Here is an 18,317-nt window from a genome sequence, read left to right on the forward strand (position 1 = left end):
CCCTGCCAAGGGTATTCTTTTTCCTCATTTAAAGAAGGAGTGAAGCATTCACATTTTGATCATCCGTCTTGAGTTTCGTTTGTTCTAGGGATCTAGGGTAATTCAAGCATTTGGGCTAATAGCCACTTATCAATGAGTGCATACCATGTATGTCTTTCTGTGATTGGGTTAGTTCACTCAGGATGATATTTTCCAGTTCCAACCATTTGCCTACGAATTTCATAAACTCGTTGTTTTTGATAGCTGAGTAGTATTCCATTGTGTAGATGTACCACATTTTCTGTATCCATTCCTCTGTTGAAGGGCATCTGGGTTCTTTCCATTTTCTGGCTATTATAAATAAGGCTGCGATGAACATAGTGGAGCACGTGTCTCTTTTATATGTTGAGGCATCTTTTGGGTATATGCCCAAGAGAGGTATAGCTGGATCCTCAGGCAGTTCAATGTCCAATTTTCTGAGGAACCTCCAGACTGATTTCCAGAATGGTTTTACCAGTCTGCAATCCCACCAACAATGGAGGAGTGTTCCTCTTTCTCCACAACCTCGCCAGCATCTGCTGTCACCTGAGTTTTTGATCTTAGCCAATCGCACTGGTGTGAGGTGAAATCTCAGGGTTGTTTTGATTTGCATTTCCCTTATGACTAAAGATGTTGAACATTTCTTTAGGTGTTTCTCAGCCATTCGGTATTCCTCAGCTGTGAATTCTTTGTTTAGCTCTGAACCCCATTTTTTAATAGGGTTATTTGTTTCCCTGCGGTCTAACTTCTTGAGTTCTTTGTATATTTTGGATATAAGGCCTCTATCTGTTGTAGGGTTGGTAAAGATCTTTTCCCAATCTGTTGGTTGCCGTTTTGTCCTAACCACAGTGTCCTTTGCCTTACAGAAGCTTTGCAGTTTTATGAGATCCCATTTGTCAATTCTTGATCTTAGAGCATAAGCCATTGGTGTTTTGTTCAGGAAATTTTTTCCAGTGCCCATGTGTTCCAGATGCTTCCCTAGTTTTTCTTCTATTAGTTTGAGTGTGTCTGGTTTGATGTGGAGGTCCTTGATCCACTTGGACTTAAGCTTTGTACAGGGTGATAAGCATGGATCGATCTGCATTCTTCTACATGTTGCCCTCCAGTTGAACCAGCACCATTTGCTGAAAATGCTATCTTTTTTCCATTGGATGGTTTTGGCTCCTTTGTCAAAAATCAAGTGACCAAAGGTGTGTGGGTTCATTTCTGGGTCTTCAATTCTATTCCATTGGTCTATCTGTCTGTCTCTGTACCAATACCATGCAGTTTTTATCACTATTGCACTGTAATACTGCTTGAGTTCAGGGATAGTGATTCCCCCTGAAGTCCTTTTATTGTTGAGGATAGCTTTAGCTATCCTGGGTTTTTTGTTATTCCAGATGAATTTGCAAATTGTTCTGTCTAACTCTTTGAAGAATTGGATTGGTATTTTGATGGGGATTGCATTGAATCTGTAGATTGCTTTTGGTAAAATGGCCATTTTTACTATATTAATCCTGCCAATCCATGAGCATGGGAGATCTTTCCATCTTCTGAGGTCTTCTTCAATTTCTTTCTTCAGTGTCTTGAAGTTCTTATTGTACAGATCTTTTACTTGCTTGGTTAAAGTCACACCGAGGTACTTTATATTATTTGGGTCTATTATGAAGGGTGTCGTTTCCCTAATTTCTTTCTCGGCTTGTTTCTCTTTTGTATAGAGGAAGGCAACTGATTTATTTGAGTTAATTTTATACCCAGCCACTTTGCTGAAGTTGTTTATCAGCTTTAGTAGTTCTCTGGTGGAACTTTTGGGATCACTTAAATATACTATCATATCATCTGCAAATAGTGATATTTTGACCTCTTCTTTTCCGATCTGTATCCCTTTGATCTCCTTTTGTTGTCTGATTGCTCTGGCTAGAACTTCAAGAACTATATTGAATAAGTAGGGAGAGAGTGGGCAGCCTTGTCTAGTCCCTGATTTTAGTGGGATTGCTTCAAGTTTCTCTCCATTTAATTTAATGTTAGCAACTGGTTTGCTGTATATGGCTTTTACTATGTTTAGGTATGGGCCTTGAATTCCTATTCTTTCCAGGACTTTTATCATGAAGGGGTGTTGAATTTTGTCAAATGCTTTCTCAGCATCTAATGAAATGATCATGTGGTTCTGTTCTTTCAGTTTGTTTATATAATGGATCACGTTGATGGTTTTCCGTATATTAAACCATCCCTGCATGCCTGGGATGAAGCCTACTTGATCATGGTGGATGATTGTTTTGATGTGCTCTTGAATTCGGTTTGCCAGAATTTTATTGAGTATTTTTGCGTCGATATTCATAAGGGAAATTGGTCTGAAGTTCTCTTTCTTTGTTGTGTCTTTGTGTGGTTTAGGTATAAGAGTAATTGTAGATTCGTAGAAGGAATTCGGTAGGGCTCCATCTGTTTCAATTTTGTGGAATAGTTTGGATAATATTGGTATGAGGTCTTCTATGAAGGTTTGATAGAATTCTGCACTAAACCCATCTGGACCTGGGCTCTTTTTGGTTGGGAGACATTTAATGACTGCTTCTATTTCCTTAGGAGTTATGGGGTTGTTTAACTGGTTTATCTGTTCCTGATTTAACTTCGATACCTGGTATCTGTCTAGGAAATTGTCCATTTCCTGAAGATTTTCAAATTTTGTTGAATATAGGTTTTTATAGTAAGATCTGATGATTTTTTGAATTTCCTCTGAATCTGTAGTTATGTCTCCCTTTTCATTTCTAATTTTGTTAATTTGGACGCACTCTCTGTGTCCTCTCGTTAGTCTGGCTAAGGGTTTATCTATCTTGTTGATTTTCTCAAAGAACCAACTTTTGGTCCTGTTGATTCTTTCTATGGTCCTTTTTGTTTCTACTTGGTTGATTTCAGCTCTGAGTTTGATTATTTCCTGCCTTCTACTCCTCCTGGGTGTATTTGCTTCTTTTTGTTCTAGAGCTTTTAGGTGTGCTGTCAAGCTGCTGACATATGCTCTTTCCTGTTTCTTTCTGCAGGCACTCAGCGCTATGAGTTTTCCTCTTAGCACAGCTTTCATTGTGTCCCATAAGTTTGAGTATGTTGTATCTTCATTTTCATTAAATTCTAAAAAGTTTTTAATTTCTTTCTTTATTTCTTCCTTGACCAGGTTATCATTGAGTAGAGCATTGTTCAATTTCCACGTATATGTGGGCATTCTTCCCTTATTGTTATTGAAGACCAGTTTTAGGCCGTGGTGGTCCGATAGCACGCATGGGATTATTTCTATCTTTCTGTACCTGTTGAGGCCCGTTTTTTGACCAATTATATGGTCAATTTTGGAGAAAGTACCATGAGGAGCTGAGAAGAAGGTATATCCTTTTGCTTTAGGATAGAATGTTCTATAAATATCCGTTAAGTCCATTTCGCTCATGACTTCTCTTAGTCTGTCGACATCACTGTTTAATTTCTGTTTCCATGATCTGTCCACTGATGAGAGTGGGGTGTTGAAATCTCCCACTATTATTGTGTGAGGTGCAATGTGTGTTTTGAGCTTTAGTAAGGTTTCTTTTACGTATGTAGGTGCCCTTGTATTTGGGGCATAGATATTTAGGATTGAGAGTTCATCTTGGTGGATTTTTCCTTTGATGAATATGAAGTGTCCTTCCTTATCTTTTTTGATGACTTTTAGTTGGAAATTGATTTTATTTGATATTAGAATGGCTACTCCAGCTTGCTTCTTCTGACCATTTGCTTGGAAAGTTGTTTTCCAGCCTTTCACTCTGAGGTAGTGTCTGTCTTTGTCTCTGAGGTGTGTTTCCTGTAGGCAGCAGAATGCAGGGTCCTCGTTGCGTATCCAGTTTGTTAATCTATGTCTTTTTATTGGGGAGTTGAGGCCATTGATATTGAGAGATATTAAGGAATAGTGATTATTGTTTCCCTTTATATTCATATTTGGATGTGAGGTTATGTTTGTGTGCTTTCATTCTCTTTGTTTTGTTGCCAAGACGATTAGTTTCTTGCTTCTTCTAGGGTATAGCTTGCCTCCTTATGTTGGGCTTTACCATTTATTATCCTTTGTAGTGCTGGATTTGTAGAAAGATATTGTGTAAATTTGGTTTTGTCATGGAATATCTTGGTTTCTCCATCAATGTTAATTGAGAGTTTTGCTGGATACAGTAACCTGGGCTGGCATTTGTGTTCTCTTAGGGTCTGTATGACATCAGTCCAGGATCTTCTGGCCTTCATAGTTTCTGGCGAGAAGTCTGGTGTGATTCTGATAGGTCTCCCTTTATATGTTACTTGACCTTTTTCCCTTACTGCTTTTAATATTCTTTCTTTATTTTGTGCGTTTGGTGTTTTGACAATTATGTGACGGGAGGTGTTTCTTTTCTGGTCCAATCTATTTGGAGTTCTGTAGGCTTCTTGTATGCCTATGGGTATCTCTTTTTTTAGGTTAGGGAAGTTTTCTTCTATGATTTTGTTGAAGATATTTACTGGTCCTTTGAGCTGGGAGTCTTCACTCTCTTCTATACCTATTATCCTTAGGTTTGATCTTCTCATTGAGTCCTGGATTTCCTGTATGTTTTGGACCAGTAGCTTTTTCCGCTTTACATTATCTTTGACAGTTGAGTCAATGATTTCTATGGAATCTTCTGCTCCTGAGATTCTCTCTTCCATCTCTTGTATTCTGTTGGTGAAGCTTGTATCTACAGCTCCTTGTCTCTTCTTTTGGTTTTCTATATCCAGGGTTGTTTCCATGTGTTCTTTCTTGATTGCTTCTATTTCTATTTTTAATTCCTTCATCTGTTTGATTGTGTTTTCCTGGAATTCTTTCAGGGATTTTTGCCATTCCTCTCTGTAGGCTTCTACTTGTTTATTAATGATTTCCTGTGTTTCCCTAAGTGTGTTCATGTCTTTCTTGAAGTCCTCCAGCATCATGATCAAATATGATTTTGAAACTAGATCTTGCTTTTCTGGTGTGTTTGGATATTCCATGTTTGTTTTGGTGGGAGAATTGGGCTCCGAGGATGGCATGCAGTCTTGGTTTCTGTTGCTTGGGTTCCTGCGCTTGCCTCTCGCCATCAGATTATCTCTAGTGTTACTTTGTTCTGCTATTTCTGACAGTGGCTAGACTGACCTATAAGCCTGTGTGTCAGGAGTGCTGTAGACCTGTTTTCCTCTCTTTCAGTCAGTTATGGGGACAGTGTGTTCTGCTTTCGGGCGTGTAGTTTTTCCTCTCTACAGGTCTTCAACTGTTCCTGTGGGCCTGTGTCTTGAGTTCACCAGGCAGCTTTCTTGCAGCAGAAAATTTGGTCTTACCTGTGGTCCCGAGGCTCAGGTTCGCTCGTGGGGTGCTGCCCAGGGGCTCTCTGCAGCAGCAGCAACCAGGAAGACCTGTGCCGCCCCTTCCGGGAGCTTCAGTGCACCAGGGTTCCAGATGGTCTTTGGCTTTTTCCTCTGGCGTCCGAGATGTGTGTGCAGGGAGCAGTCTCTTCTGGTTTCCCAGGCTTGTCTGCCTCTCTGAAGGTTTAGCTCTCCCTCCCACGGGATTTGGGTGCAGAGAACTGTTTATCCGGTCTGTTTCCTTCAGGGTCCGGCGGTGTCTCCGGCAGGGGTCCTGCCGCTCCTGGGCCCTCCCCCACGGGAGCCCAGAGGCCTTATACAGTTTCCTCTTGGGCCAGGGATGTGGGCAGGGGTGAGCAGTGTTGGTGGTCTCTTCCGCTCTGCAGCCTCAGGAGTGCCCACCTGACCAGGCGGTTGGGTCTCTCTCTCACCGGGTCTGGGAGCAGAGAGCTGCTGCAGGCTGGGATCCGCGGGTGTGGGACTTCCGGTAAACACAGACCGTGCCTCCTAGAGAAATTCTGCTTCCGTGTCCCAAGCTCACCAGGCAGCTTTCTTGCAGCAGAAAATTTGGTCTTACCTGTGGTCCCGAGGCTCAGGTTCGCTCGTGGGGTGCTGCCCAGGGGCTCTCTGCAGCGGCAGCAACCAGGAAGACCTGTGCCGCCCCTTCCGGGAGCTTCAGTGCCGAGTATTTCTTATATACATTTCAAGTGTTATTCCCTTTCCCGGTTTCCGGGCAAAATCCCCCTCCCCCCTCCCCTACCTTATGGGTGTTCCCCTCCCAACCCTCCCCCCATTGCCGCCCTCCCCCCATAGTCTAGTTCACTGGGGGTTCAGTCTTAGCAGGACCCAGGGCTTCCCCTTCCACTGGTGCTCTTACTAGGATATTCATTGCTACCTATGGGGTCAGAGTCCAGGGTCAGTCCATATATAGTCTTTAGGTAGTGGCTTAGTCCCTGGAAGCTCTGGTTGCTTGACATTGTTGTACTTTTGGGGTCTCGAGCCCCTTCAAGCTCTTCCAGTTCTTTCTCTGATTCCTTCAACGGGGGACCTATTCTCAGTTCAGTGGTTTGCTGCTGGCATTCGCCTCTGTATTTGCTGTATTCTGGCTGTGTCTCTCAGGAGCGATCTACATTCGGCTCCTGTCGGTCTGCACTTCTTTGCTTCATCCATCTTGTCTAATTGGGTGGCTGTATATGTATGGGCCACCTGTGGGGCAGGCTCTGAATGGGTGTTCCTTCAGTCTCTGTTTTAATCTTTGCCTCTCCCTTCCCAGCCAAGGGTATTCTTTTTCCTCATTTAAAGAAGGAGTGAAGCATTCACATTTGGATCATCCGTCTTGAGTTTCGTTTGTTCTAGGGATCTAGGGTAATTCAAGCATTTGGGCTAATAGCCACTTATCAATGAGTGCATACCATGTATGTCTTTCTGTGATTGGGTTAGCTCACTCAGGATGATATTTTCCAGTTCCAACCATTTGCCTACGAATTTCATAGACTCGTTGTTTTTGATAGCTGAGTAATATTCCATTGTGTAGATGTACCACATTTTCTGTATCCATTCCTCTGTTGAATGGCATCTCGGTTCTTTCCATTTTCTGGCTATTATAAATAAGGCTGCGATGAACATAGTGGAGCACGTGTCTCTTTTATATGTTGAGGCATCTTTTGGGTATATGCCCAAGAGAGGTATAGCTGGATCCTCAGGCAGTTCAATGTCCAATTTTCTGAGGAACCTCCAGACTGATTTCCAGAATGGTTTTACCAGTCTGCAATCCCACCAACAATGGAGGAGTGTTCCTCTTTCTCCACATCCTCACCAGCATCTGCTGTCACCTGAGTTTTTGATCTTAGCCATTCTCACTGGTGTGAGGTGAAATCTCAGGGTTGTTTTGATTTGCATTTCCCTTATGACTAAAGATGTTGAACATTTCTTTAGGTGTTTCTCAGCCATTCGGCATTCCTCAGCTGTGAATTCTTTGTTTAGCTCTGAACCCCATTTTTTAATAGGGTTATTTGTTTCCCTGCGGTCTAACTTCTTGAGTTCTTTGTATATTTTGGATATAAGGCCTCTATCTGTTGTAGGATTGGTAAAGATCTTTTCCCAATCTGTTGGTTGCCGTTTTGTCCTAACCACCGTGTCCTTTACCTTACAGAAGCTTTGCAGTTTTATGAGATCCCATTTGTCGATTCTTGATCTTAGAGCATAAGCCATTGGTGTTTTGTTCAGGAAATTTTTTCCAGTGCCCATGTGTTCCAGATGCTTCCCTAGTTTTTCTTCTATTAGTTTGAGTGTGTCTGGTTTGATGTGGAGGTCCTTGATCCACTTGGACTTAAGCTTTGTACAGGGTGATAAGCATGGATCGATCTGCATTCTTCTACATGTTGCCCTCCAGTTGAACCAGCACCATTTGCTGAAAATGCTATCTTTTTTCCATTGGATGGTTTTGGCTCCTTTGTCAAAAATCAAGTGACCATAGGTGTGTGGGTTCATTTCTGGGTCTTCAATTCTATTCCATTGGTCTATCTGTCTGTCTCTGTACCAATACCATGCAGTTTTTATCACTATTGCTGTGTAATACTGCTTGAGTTCAGGGATAGTGATTCCCCCTGAAGTCCTTTTATTGTTGAGGATAGCTTTAGCTATCCTGGGTTTTTTGTTATTCCAGATGAATTTGCAAATTGTTCTGTCTAACTCTTTGAAGAATTGGATTGGTATTTTGATGGGGATTGCATTGAATCTGTAGATTGCTTTTGGTAAAATGACCATTTTTACTATATTAATCCTGCCAATCCATGAGCATGGGAGATCTTTCCATCTTCTGAGGTCTTCTTCAATTTCTTTCCTCAGTGTCTTGAAGTTCTTATTGTACAGATCTTTTACTTGCTTGGTTAAAGTCACACCGAGGTACTTTATATTATTTGGGTCTATTATGAAGGGTGTCGTTTCCCTAATTTCTTTCTCGGCTTGTTTCTCTTTTGTATAGAGGAAGGCAACTGATTTATTTGAGTTAATTTTATACCCAGCCACTTTGCTGAAGTTGTTTATCAGCTTTAGTAGTTCTCTGGTGGAACTTTTGGGATCACTTAAATATACTATCATGTCATCTGCAAATAGTGATATTTTGACTTCTTCTTTTCCGATCTGTATCCCCTTGATCTCCTTTTGTTGTCTGATTGCTCTGGCTAGAACTTCAAGAACTATATTGAATAAGTAGGGAGAGAGTGGGCAGCCTTGTCTAGTCCCTGATTTTAGTGGGATTGCTTCAAGTTTCTCTCCATTTAGTTTAATGTTAGCAACTGGTTTGCTGTATATGGCTTTTACTATGTTTAGGTATGGGCCTTGAATTCCTATTCTTTCCAGGACTTTTATCATGAAGGGGTGTTGAATTTTGTCAAATGCTTTCTCAGCATCTAATGAAATGATCATGTGGTTTTGTTCTTTCAGTTTGTTTATATGATGGATCACGTTGATGGTTTTCCGTATATTAAACCATCCCTGCATGCCTGGGATGAAGCCTACTTGATCATGGTGGATGATTGTTTTGATGTGCTCTTGAATTCGGTTTGCCAGAATTTTATTGAGTATTTTTGCGTCGATATTCATAAGGGAAATTGGTCTGAAGTTCTCTTTCTTTGTTGTGTCTTTGTGTGGTTTAGGTATAAGAGTAATTGTGGCTTCGTAGAAGGAATTCGGTAGTGCTCCATCTGTTTCAATTTTGTGGAATAGTTTGGATAATATTGGTATGAGGTCTTCTATGAAGGTTTGATAGAATTCTGCACTAAACCCGTCTGGACCTGGGCTCTTTTTGGTTGGAAGACCTTTAATGACTGCTTCTATTTCCTTAGCAGTTATGGGGTTGTTTAACTGGTTTATCTGTTCCTGATTTAACTTCGATACCTGGTATCTGTCTAGGAAATTGTCCATTTCCTGAAGATTTTCAAATTTTGTTGAATATAGGCTTTTATAGTAAGATCTGATGATTTTTTGAATTTCCTCTGAATCTGTAGTTATGTCTCCCTTTTCATTTCTAATTTTGTTAATTTGGACGCACTCTCTGTGTCCTCTCGTTAGTCTGGCTAAGGGTTTATCTATGTTGTTGATTTTCTCAAAGAACCAACTTTTGGTTCTGTTGATTCTTTCTATGGTCCTTTTTGTTTCTACTTGGTTGATTTCAGCTCTGAGTTTGATTATTTCCTGCCTTCTACTCCTCCTGGGTGTATTTGCTTCTTTTTGTTCTAGAGCTTTTAGGTGTGCTGTCAAGCTGCTGACATATGCTCTTTCCTGTTTCTTTCTGCAGGCACTCAGCGCTATGAGTTTTCCTCTTAGCACAGCTTTCATTGTGTCCCATAAGTTTGGGTATGTTTTATCTTCATTTTCATTAAATTCTAAAAAGTTTTTAATTTCTTTCTTTATTTCTTCCTTGACCAGGTTATCATTGATTAGAGCATTGTTCAATTTCCACGTATATGTGGGCATTCTTCCCTTATTGTTATTGAAGACCAGTTTTAGGCCGTGGTGGTCCAATAGCACGCATGGGATTATCTCTATCTTTCTGTACCTGTTGAGGCCCGTTTTTTGACCAATTATATGGTCAATTTTGGAGAAAGTACCATGAGGAGCTGAGAAGAAGGTATATCCTTTTGCTTTAGGATAGAATGTTCTATAAATATCCGTTAAGTCCATTTGGCTCATGACTTCTCTTAGTCTGTCGACATCACTGTTTAATTTCTGTTTCCATGATCTGTCCATTGATGAGAGTGGGGTGTTGAAGTCTCCCACTATTATTGTGTGAGGTGCAATGTGTGTTTTGAGCTTTAGTAAGGTTTCTTTTACGTATGTAGGTGCCCTTGTATTTGGGGCATAGATATTTAGGATTGAGAGTTCATCTTGGTGGATTTTTCCTTTGATGAATATGAAGTGTCCTTCTTTATCTTTTTTGATGACTTTTAGTTGGAAATTGATTTTATTTGATATTAGAATGGCTACTCCAGCTTGCTTCTTCTGACCATTTGCTTGGAAAGTTGTTTTCCAGCCTTTCACTCTGAGGTAGTGTCTGTCTTTGTCTCTGAGGTGTGTTTCCTGTAGGCAGCAGAATGCAGGGTCCTCATTGCGTATCCAGTTTGTTAATCTATGTCTTTTTATTGGGGAGTTGAGGCCATTGATATTGAGAGATATTAAGGAATAGTGATTATTGCTTCCCTTTATATTCATATTTGGATGTGAGGTTATGTTTGTGTGCTTTCATTCTCTTTGTTTTGTTGCCAAGACGATTAGTTTCTTGCTTCTTCTAGGGTATAGTTTGCCTCCTTATGTTGGGCTTTACCATTTATTATCCTTTGTAGTGCTGGATTTGTAGAAAGATATTGTGTAAATTTGGTTTTGTCATGGAATATCTTGGTTTCTCCATCAATGTTAATTGAGAGTTTTGCTGGATACAGTAACCTGGGCTGGCATTTGTGTTCTCTTAGGGTCTGTATGACCTCAGTCCAGGATCTTCTGGCCTTCATAGTTTCTGGCGAGAAGTCTGGTGTGATTCTGATAGGTCTCCCTTTATATGTTACTTGACCTTTTTCCCTTACTGCTTTTAATATTCTTTCTTTATTTTGTGCGTTTGGTGTTTTGACAATTATGTGACGGGAGGTGTTTCTTTTCTGGTCCAATCTATTTGGAGTTCTGTAGGCTTCTTGTATGTCTATGGGTATCTCTTTTTTTAGGTTAGGGAAGTTTTGTTCTATGATTTTGTTGAAGATATTTACTGGTCCTTTGAGCTGGGAGTCTTCACTCTCTTCTATACCTATTATCCTTAGGTTTGATCTTCTCATTGAGTCCTGGATTTCCTGTATGTTTTGGACCAGTAGCTTTTTCCGCTTTACATTATCTTTGACAGTTGAGTCAATGATTTCTATGGAATCTTCTGCTCCTGAGATTCTCTCTTCCATCTCTTGAATTCTGTTGGTGAGGCTTGTATCTACAGCTCCTTGTCTCTTCTTTTGGTTTTCTATATCCAGGGTTGTTTCCATGTGTTCTTTCTTGATTGCTTCTATTTCCATTTTTAATTCCTTCAACTGTTTGATTGTGTTTTCCTGGAATTCTTTCAGGGATTTTTGCGATTCCTCTCTGTAGGCTTTTACTTGTTTCTTAATGTTTTCCTGTGCTTCCCTAAGTGTGTTCATGTCTTTCTTGAAGTCCTCCAGCATCATGATCAAATATGATTTTGAAACTAGATCTTGCTTTTCTGGTGTGTTTGGATATTCCATGTTTGTTTTGGTGGGAGAATTGGGCTCCGATGATGGCATGTAGTCTTGGTTTCTGTTGCTTGGGTTCCTGCGCTTGCCTCTCGCCATCAGATTATCTCTAGTGTTACTTTGTTCTGCTATTTCTGACCGTGGCTAGACTGTCCTATAAGCCTGTGTGACAGGAGTGCTGTAGACCTGTTTTCCTCTCTTTCAGTCAGTTATGGGGACAGAGTGTTCTGCTTTCTGACGTGTAGTTTTTCCTCTCTACAGGTCTTCAGCTGTTCCTGTGGGCCTGTGTCTTGAGTTCACCAGGCAGCTTTCTTGCAGCAGAAAATTTGGTCTTACCTGTGGTCCCGAGGCTCAGGTTCGCTCGTGGGGTGCTCCCCACGGGCTCTCTGCAACGGCAGCAACCAGGAAGACCTGTGCCGCCCCTTCCGGGAACTTCAGTGCACCAGGGTTCCAGATGGTCTTTGGCTTTTTCCTCTGGCGTCTGAGATGTGTGTGCAGGGAGCAGTCACTTCTGGTTTCCCAGGCTTGTCTGCCTCTCTGAAGGTTTAGCTCTCCCTCCCATGGGATTTGGGTGCAGAGAACTATTTATCCGGTCTGTTTCTTTCAGGTTCCGGCGGTGTCTCAGGCACAGGGTCCTGCCGCTCCTGGGCCCTTCCCCATGGGAGCCCAGAGGCCTTATACAGTTTCCTCTTGGGCCAGGGATGTGGGCAGGGGTGAGCAGAGTTGGTGGTCTCTTCCACTCTGCAGCCTCAGGAGTGCCCACCTGACCAGGCGGTTGGGTCTCTCTCTCACCGGGTCTGGGAGCAGAGAGCTGCTGCGGGCCGGGATCCGCGGGTGTGGGACTTCCGGTAAACACAGAACGTGCCCGGTCCTAGAGAAATTCTGCTTTCCTGTGTCCCAAGCTCACCAGGCAGCTTTCTTGCAGCAGAAAATTTGGTCTTACCTGTGGTCCCGAGGCTCAGGTTCGCTCGTGGGGATCTCCCCACGGGCTCTCTGCAGCGGCAGCAACCAGGAAGCAGAATCTGTGCTTTTGTGAATTTTACATAATTATATCAGCCTGACATACCATTTCATCTTGACATAAATCATGCCATATACTATTTGCTAACTCCAGGAGCAAAACACACATATTCATCATCCCTGGGGTTATAAAGTCATAGTGTCATCTTAGATCCTGCCTGTCATACTAACTTTCTTTATAGTGACAGGGATTATAGAACCAAATCCTAGGGTCCCATTTTCTCAAGAATGACCATTTGCTATTTATAGAACTGTAATTTTTCCAGTAGCCTATGTGCCACTGAAACAAGTACCTACTGTCTAATTTTTCAATGTCAATCTATGTTACACCAGAACTATTCCATTTTATTTTTGGATTTTTGTTGTTTTATTCTATTGCAAAACAGAGATATTAATAATCTTGAATACATAAAGGAAAAAACTATATGTATCTCCTCAGGGACTTATTATCATTTTTTCCTCGTTTAGCATTAAGACCAAAGTATTTGAAACTTCAATTATAAATGAATATACTGATGCCCATCTACACAACCTAGTGGAGAGAATGCGTGAAAGGACTGCTTTCTACAAGAGAACACTGACAGAGGGAGAGAACTCCCCCGAATTAGAAGCCAGCTCTCATACTGGTAAGCATTATTCCCTCAAAGTACTAGCAAGAAGGAAGTTATAAAGGAGCGAGTGTTTAGCCAATTATTCAGCTTAGAATGAGAAAGACAGCTTCTGAGAAAATAATTCTCGATAAATTATATTACTTTATTTTGAGAAAGATTTAGAAATCTGAGAATAGCAAGAGACAAATAAGGAAATTAAGGTGAGGGTGCATTAGTGTGTCCCTGTATGGCTGGATCTAGCAGAAAAATAAGTTACCCCAAGAAGAGAAAGAAACTGGCTGTGTGTGTGTGTGTCAGTAGTGATTTGAGTTCAATCAGCAGAACCCACATCATTTTTAAAAAAGCATTGTTTGGAGCATGCTCAAGAAAAATTGAGCTGGAGAAAAACATAGGGATTGCCCAGCAATCCTGCTATGAGGTCTATTGTTAATATCAAATTATACAAAATGCATTGTATGAGCATTCAAGAATAATTAGTGAAGAGAAAGAGATTTAAAAACATCACATAAAGGAGGGACAATTATTAACATTTTTAATAATAACAGAAATGTGGGTATGATAAAATAATAAGAACAAATGACCAAAAATAAAACATATGATTGATCCTTGTTTAGTATAAATCATAAAGAAGAGAAATGACTGCTTAAGAGCAGATGAACATCTTCAAGTCTAATTATAATGAAATGGCATAGATTGGAGGGAAGCTGTATTTTCAAAGGATACTGTGCATTATACAGTAGTTAATGTTTGAAAACATAAGGTTGAAATAAATCATAGTATGATATATATACTAAAAAATAATATTTTGAACTTTGATTATCCATAACTTAAAAGATATGTATGAAATAATTTTATTCAGTGTTTTTATACATAAGCCACTGTTTAATTTAATTTTTGTATATATTTAGGAAGCACAAGGTGATGTCTTATAGTACTTATAGAAAAACAAAGGTCATTAGTTTAAACATGACAGTTTTGTCTTGCTTGTCTAGATGGAAAGGAGAAGATTTTCATATATTCTAATTTCATCAAAACCAAATGTTTTCCTCATCAAGCCAACTTATTTAACCTAATAAACACATTTCTTTTTTTTTCATAAAGCAACGTCTACAGATATATCACCAAGACAAGAGATCAATTCTAAGCCAAAAGAACACCACCACAAACTCCAGAGAGTACCTGTGAAAGAGTACCTAAGAAGCATGAGACTTCCGAGAAGCATAGATTCCTACACAGGTACCATCGAAGGGGATCCCACTAGGATGGCCAGCAGTCACCAGAACCCCTTTGGCCCAGACATATGGAGACAGCTTCAGTTTTTCTCCAGTGTTTTCCATCTTAAAAGCCTAATTTAAAATGTATGATCTACAAAGGCTTTTCTTTCTCTGCTGAAGACAGATAAAATGCTCATTGCTGTTTTAAAACGCAGGCTAGGACTTTTTCTGGCCCAAATAATCTTTGAAAAGAAAGTCTCAAGGAATTTGGCAATATGTGTACACACACACACACAAACACACAGACACATACACACCATCCATATGTATGTATGTATGTGTATATATATGTTTACATTACATAAATAATTTAATATATATGTGTATATATATATATATATCCATAGCTTTACTAAGTTAATTACTCAAATCTAGCAAATTCTCTCCTAAGTCCTCCCAGAGGCAAATAAAAGCAACATGTGAAGGGACTCTGGTTCCCTCAAGAAACTGGTTCCCTCTTCTTTCAGAGCCAATTCTCTTCTAGTAGGATGAGCCCTTTCTCCCACTAGCCATGGGCAGACTTCATAACTAGATGGGAAACCAACGATCTTTTGCTTCAGGAAGACCTCGCCAATGACGCATCTAAATTTTCCAGTATTCCATTATCCTGAATCCAAACAGTGAAGGTGCACCCTGGAATAGACTCAGTCTAGCCAGAGAACTGTGTTAAATATTTAACAGAGGTTCTTCCTGACGTGCTTATCTCCTAAGTACCAGGGTTAGGGAGATGTTTCAGTCTACACCATGCCCACCTGCCCTGTAAGAATGGGAACCTGAGTCTGGATTCTCAGCATCCATGTAAAAGCTGCTCTTGATGCTTCATAGTTAATCCTAGCAACTGAATGGAAGAAGACAGATCCCCAAAGCTTGGTAGCCAGTCAGTCTAGCCAGTGGATGAACGAAGACATGAAATGAAAGTTATAAAAATATGGCAGAAACTGCAAGAGTTAGACACCCAGTGTCAGTCTCTATTCTCTCCACACCACTGCACACATGAACACGCCACACATACACTCAAAGAGAGTGCCTTAGTTTCATCAACCTAAGAAAGAAACACTTTAGAATGCTTCTGTAAAGCCATTGGCATGATATCAATTCTGTTTTGCTAGATCGGATTTATCTCCTGTGGCTCCTGCTTGTCACCATTGCCTACAACTGGAACTGTTGGCTGCTACCGGTACGCCTTGTCTTTCCATGCCAAACACCAGACAACAGGAACTACTGGATCATTACTGACATCATATGTGATATCATCTACCTTGGTGATATATTATTGATCCAACCAAGACTTCAATTCGTAAGAGGAGGAGAAATTATCGTAAGTAGGGTTTGGGGAAAGAAATTGATAAATGAACCATGGCTAATTGAACTACAAAGACATCTAAGTTTCCAAGAATGTTTCATTTAATATTTGACTGCCTTTCTGTGAATAGAGCTTTGTCTCGGTCTGAACATTCTAAGTCATCTATCTTGTCATCTCTATCTCAAACCGTCTTCCACTTGATCCATTCTATTGGTAAATCATTCTGCTGGGTTTCTGAATGACTAAATGAGCTTTACATTTCTTTTTTTTTTACATTTTATTTTTTTTTATTAACTTGAGTATTTCTTATATACATTTCGAGTGTTATTCCCTTTCCCGGTATCTGGGCAAACATCCCCCTCCACCCTCCCCTTCCTTATGGGTGTTCCCCTCCCCACCCTCCCCCCATTGCCGCCCTCCCCCCACCAGTCTAGTTCACTGGGGGTTCAGTCTTAGCAGGACCCAGGGCTTCCCCTTCCATTGGTGCTCTTACTAGGATATTCATTGCTACCTATGAGGTCAGAGTCCAGGGTCAGTCCATGTATAGTCTTTAGATAGTGGCTTAGTCCCTGGAAGCTCTGGTTGCTTGGCATTGTTGTTCATAAGGGGTCTCGAGCCCCTTCAGAGTTTTACATTTCTAAAACATTTTTTCAGTATTACTCTTTACTGAATTCTTCTTTCATATCCGCTATTGATTTATGTTTTGTTTCAACTGGTTCTTTGTATTCTCTTTGAATTAATTTATGAGTTAATTTTCTTTGATTTCATTTAAACAGTCTTATGATTATCTTTTTTAATTTTGTATGACATTTTACCTAACTCCCTTTCATTGGAATCCTCTTCTAAGGAGTTATTTTTAAGGGCTCATATTATCTTGTTTATACATATATACTTCTAGATTAGAATGTGTTCATCTAGAGTTATTTTGATGGTTGCCTTTTTACTATACATTTTCTTTCAGTTAAAGGGTTTCAATGTTCCAATGAGACTAGGTTGTGATAAAATCTAAGAACTGTTCATCTCCACTGGACTAGTAATGTTATCCAGTAGCTTCATTTACTCAAGGAACCTGGTAGAATGCCCTGTAACAGAGTGTTTACTGCAGAAACCGTAAGTGCTAGATACTCCCATTGTGTAAATATCCTAACATCTGACTTAAAACAGCATCTCTTTATCTTCAATAACTATTGGGAGACAGTGGAAGACGAGTGGTGTAGAATATGCTGAGATAAGGCTAGAGAGGGGAGGAAAATGTGGTAAGGACAGAGATTAGTGTTACGATAATTGAGGGAGAAAAGAAGAAAAGTAGATACAAGTGGAGAGTTGAGGTAGTATTAGGATGCAGAGTTTAAAGGTTGTTAATGCTATGGAATGCTAAGGTAAATAAGTAAAAAGAGGAAGAGATGAGAACAGAAGAAGTAGAGATGAGGTAAGAATGAAAAGGAAAACATACACGATGTTTCTGGGACGGCTAGAGGACTGTACACAGTCTGCCCTCACCCTTTCATAGCTGTAATTTCACTGCACTACCAGTATGTGTGGCTGCTGATCATAAGTGTATTCAAATTTTACAATTAAATAATATGAAAATGCAAAATTCCCAGCTGTACTTTATCCATATTTCTAGCGTTCAATATCATGGAGCTACTGTGCTGTATTGCCATGATTTGAAGCACTGTTCTAAGCTTTGCTTGTGGAAAGCCATGGAAAGCACTGAGAGGCCTTGGGCTCTCCTTCAGGAGTCCAGCCACAGGGAAGAAAACACATGCCTCACCATGAACAAATGAAAAGCCCATGGTTGTCTGACTTTGTAGTGAATGTCTTCCAATCTACTTCTTTTTGACTTTCCAAACCCATCACTTCCCATTTCTCAGGATCAAATGCAGCAGCCTACTTCAAAAGCCAAAATTCCTACCTTTGAGAAAGTATCTTCTTCTAGATTTATTTCCCATTTTGCACTTTCATAATCCATCTGCTTTTCAGACCCTTCTGAAAAAGGCCAGGAGGAAGGGTTTCCCCCACATGTCCCCTGTGACTCCCTTGTCACAAATTCCTACGAGGACTACATAAAATGTGCTTTCTAAGATCAGAGTATGGAGGGTCAACTGCCATAATGCCGAGCAACTCAGAATCATATGTATTACTGAATAAGAGACCAGGCTTCTTTAATTCTAAATATTTTCTTTTGAGTCTTCAGAAACTCTTATGTTTTCAAAATTATGAAAAGAGTACATTTATTAATTCTTATTTTTAACTTTTGGTTTTCTGGGACATGTGCCCTATATTTAATATTTTTTCACTGAAAAAGTTCTAATGGTAATAATAGCCAAAGCTGCAGCAGACATCTATTTATAATATTCTCAGTGAAGATTTCAGAACATGAGTTCACTCACTCCCCAAGCCTGGACCTCACAGCAGCTTGATAGATGATGATGATGGTGGTGGTGGTGGTGTACAAATAAGAAGTGACAACACCAAAAGAAATTTAAAACCCACTAATTTCAGCCTCTATTAGATGCACAAAATC

The 18,317-nt window shown here is 40.3% G+C and overlaps 1 protein-coding gene across 2 annotated transcripts in view; it reads left to right on the forward strand.

Annotated features, from left to right (window-relative positions):
- The window catches only part of Cngb3 (cyclic nucleotide gated channel subunit beta 3), a 249,521-nt gene that overhangs the window by 113,457 nt on the left and 117,747 nt on the right, over window positions 1–18,317 (forward strand). For both annotated transcript variants that reach the window (XM_087550433.1, NM_001271238.1), the window contains exons 4-6: window positions 13,071–13,228; window positions 14,315–14,449; window positions 15,597–15,805. In XM_087550433.1, the coding sequence (XP_087406559.1) occupies window positions 13,071–13,228; window positions 14,315–14,449; window positions 15,597–15,805 (502 nt within the window). The remainder of the gene's footprint in view (window positions 1–13,070; window positions 13,229–14,314; window positions 14,450–15,596; window positions 15,806–18,317) is intronic.

The sequence above is a fragment of the Rattus norvegicus genome, chromosome 5 (genome assembly GCF_021556685.1).
Source record: "Rattus norvegicus strain SHRSP/BbbUtx chromosome 5, alternate assembly SHRSP_T2T, whole genome shotgun sequence".
Lineage (NCBI taxonomy): Eukaryota > Metazoa > Chordata > Mammalia > Rodentia > Muridae > Rattus > Rattus norvegicus.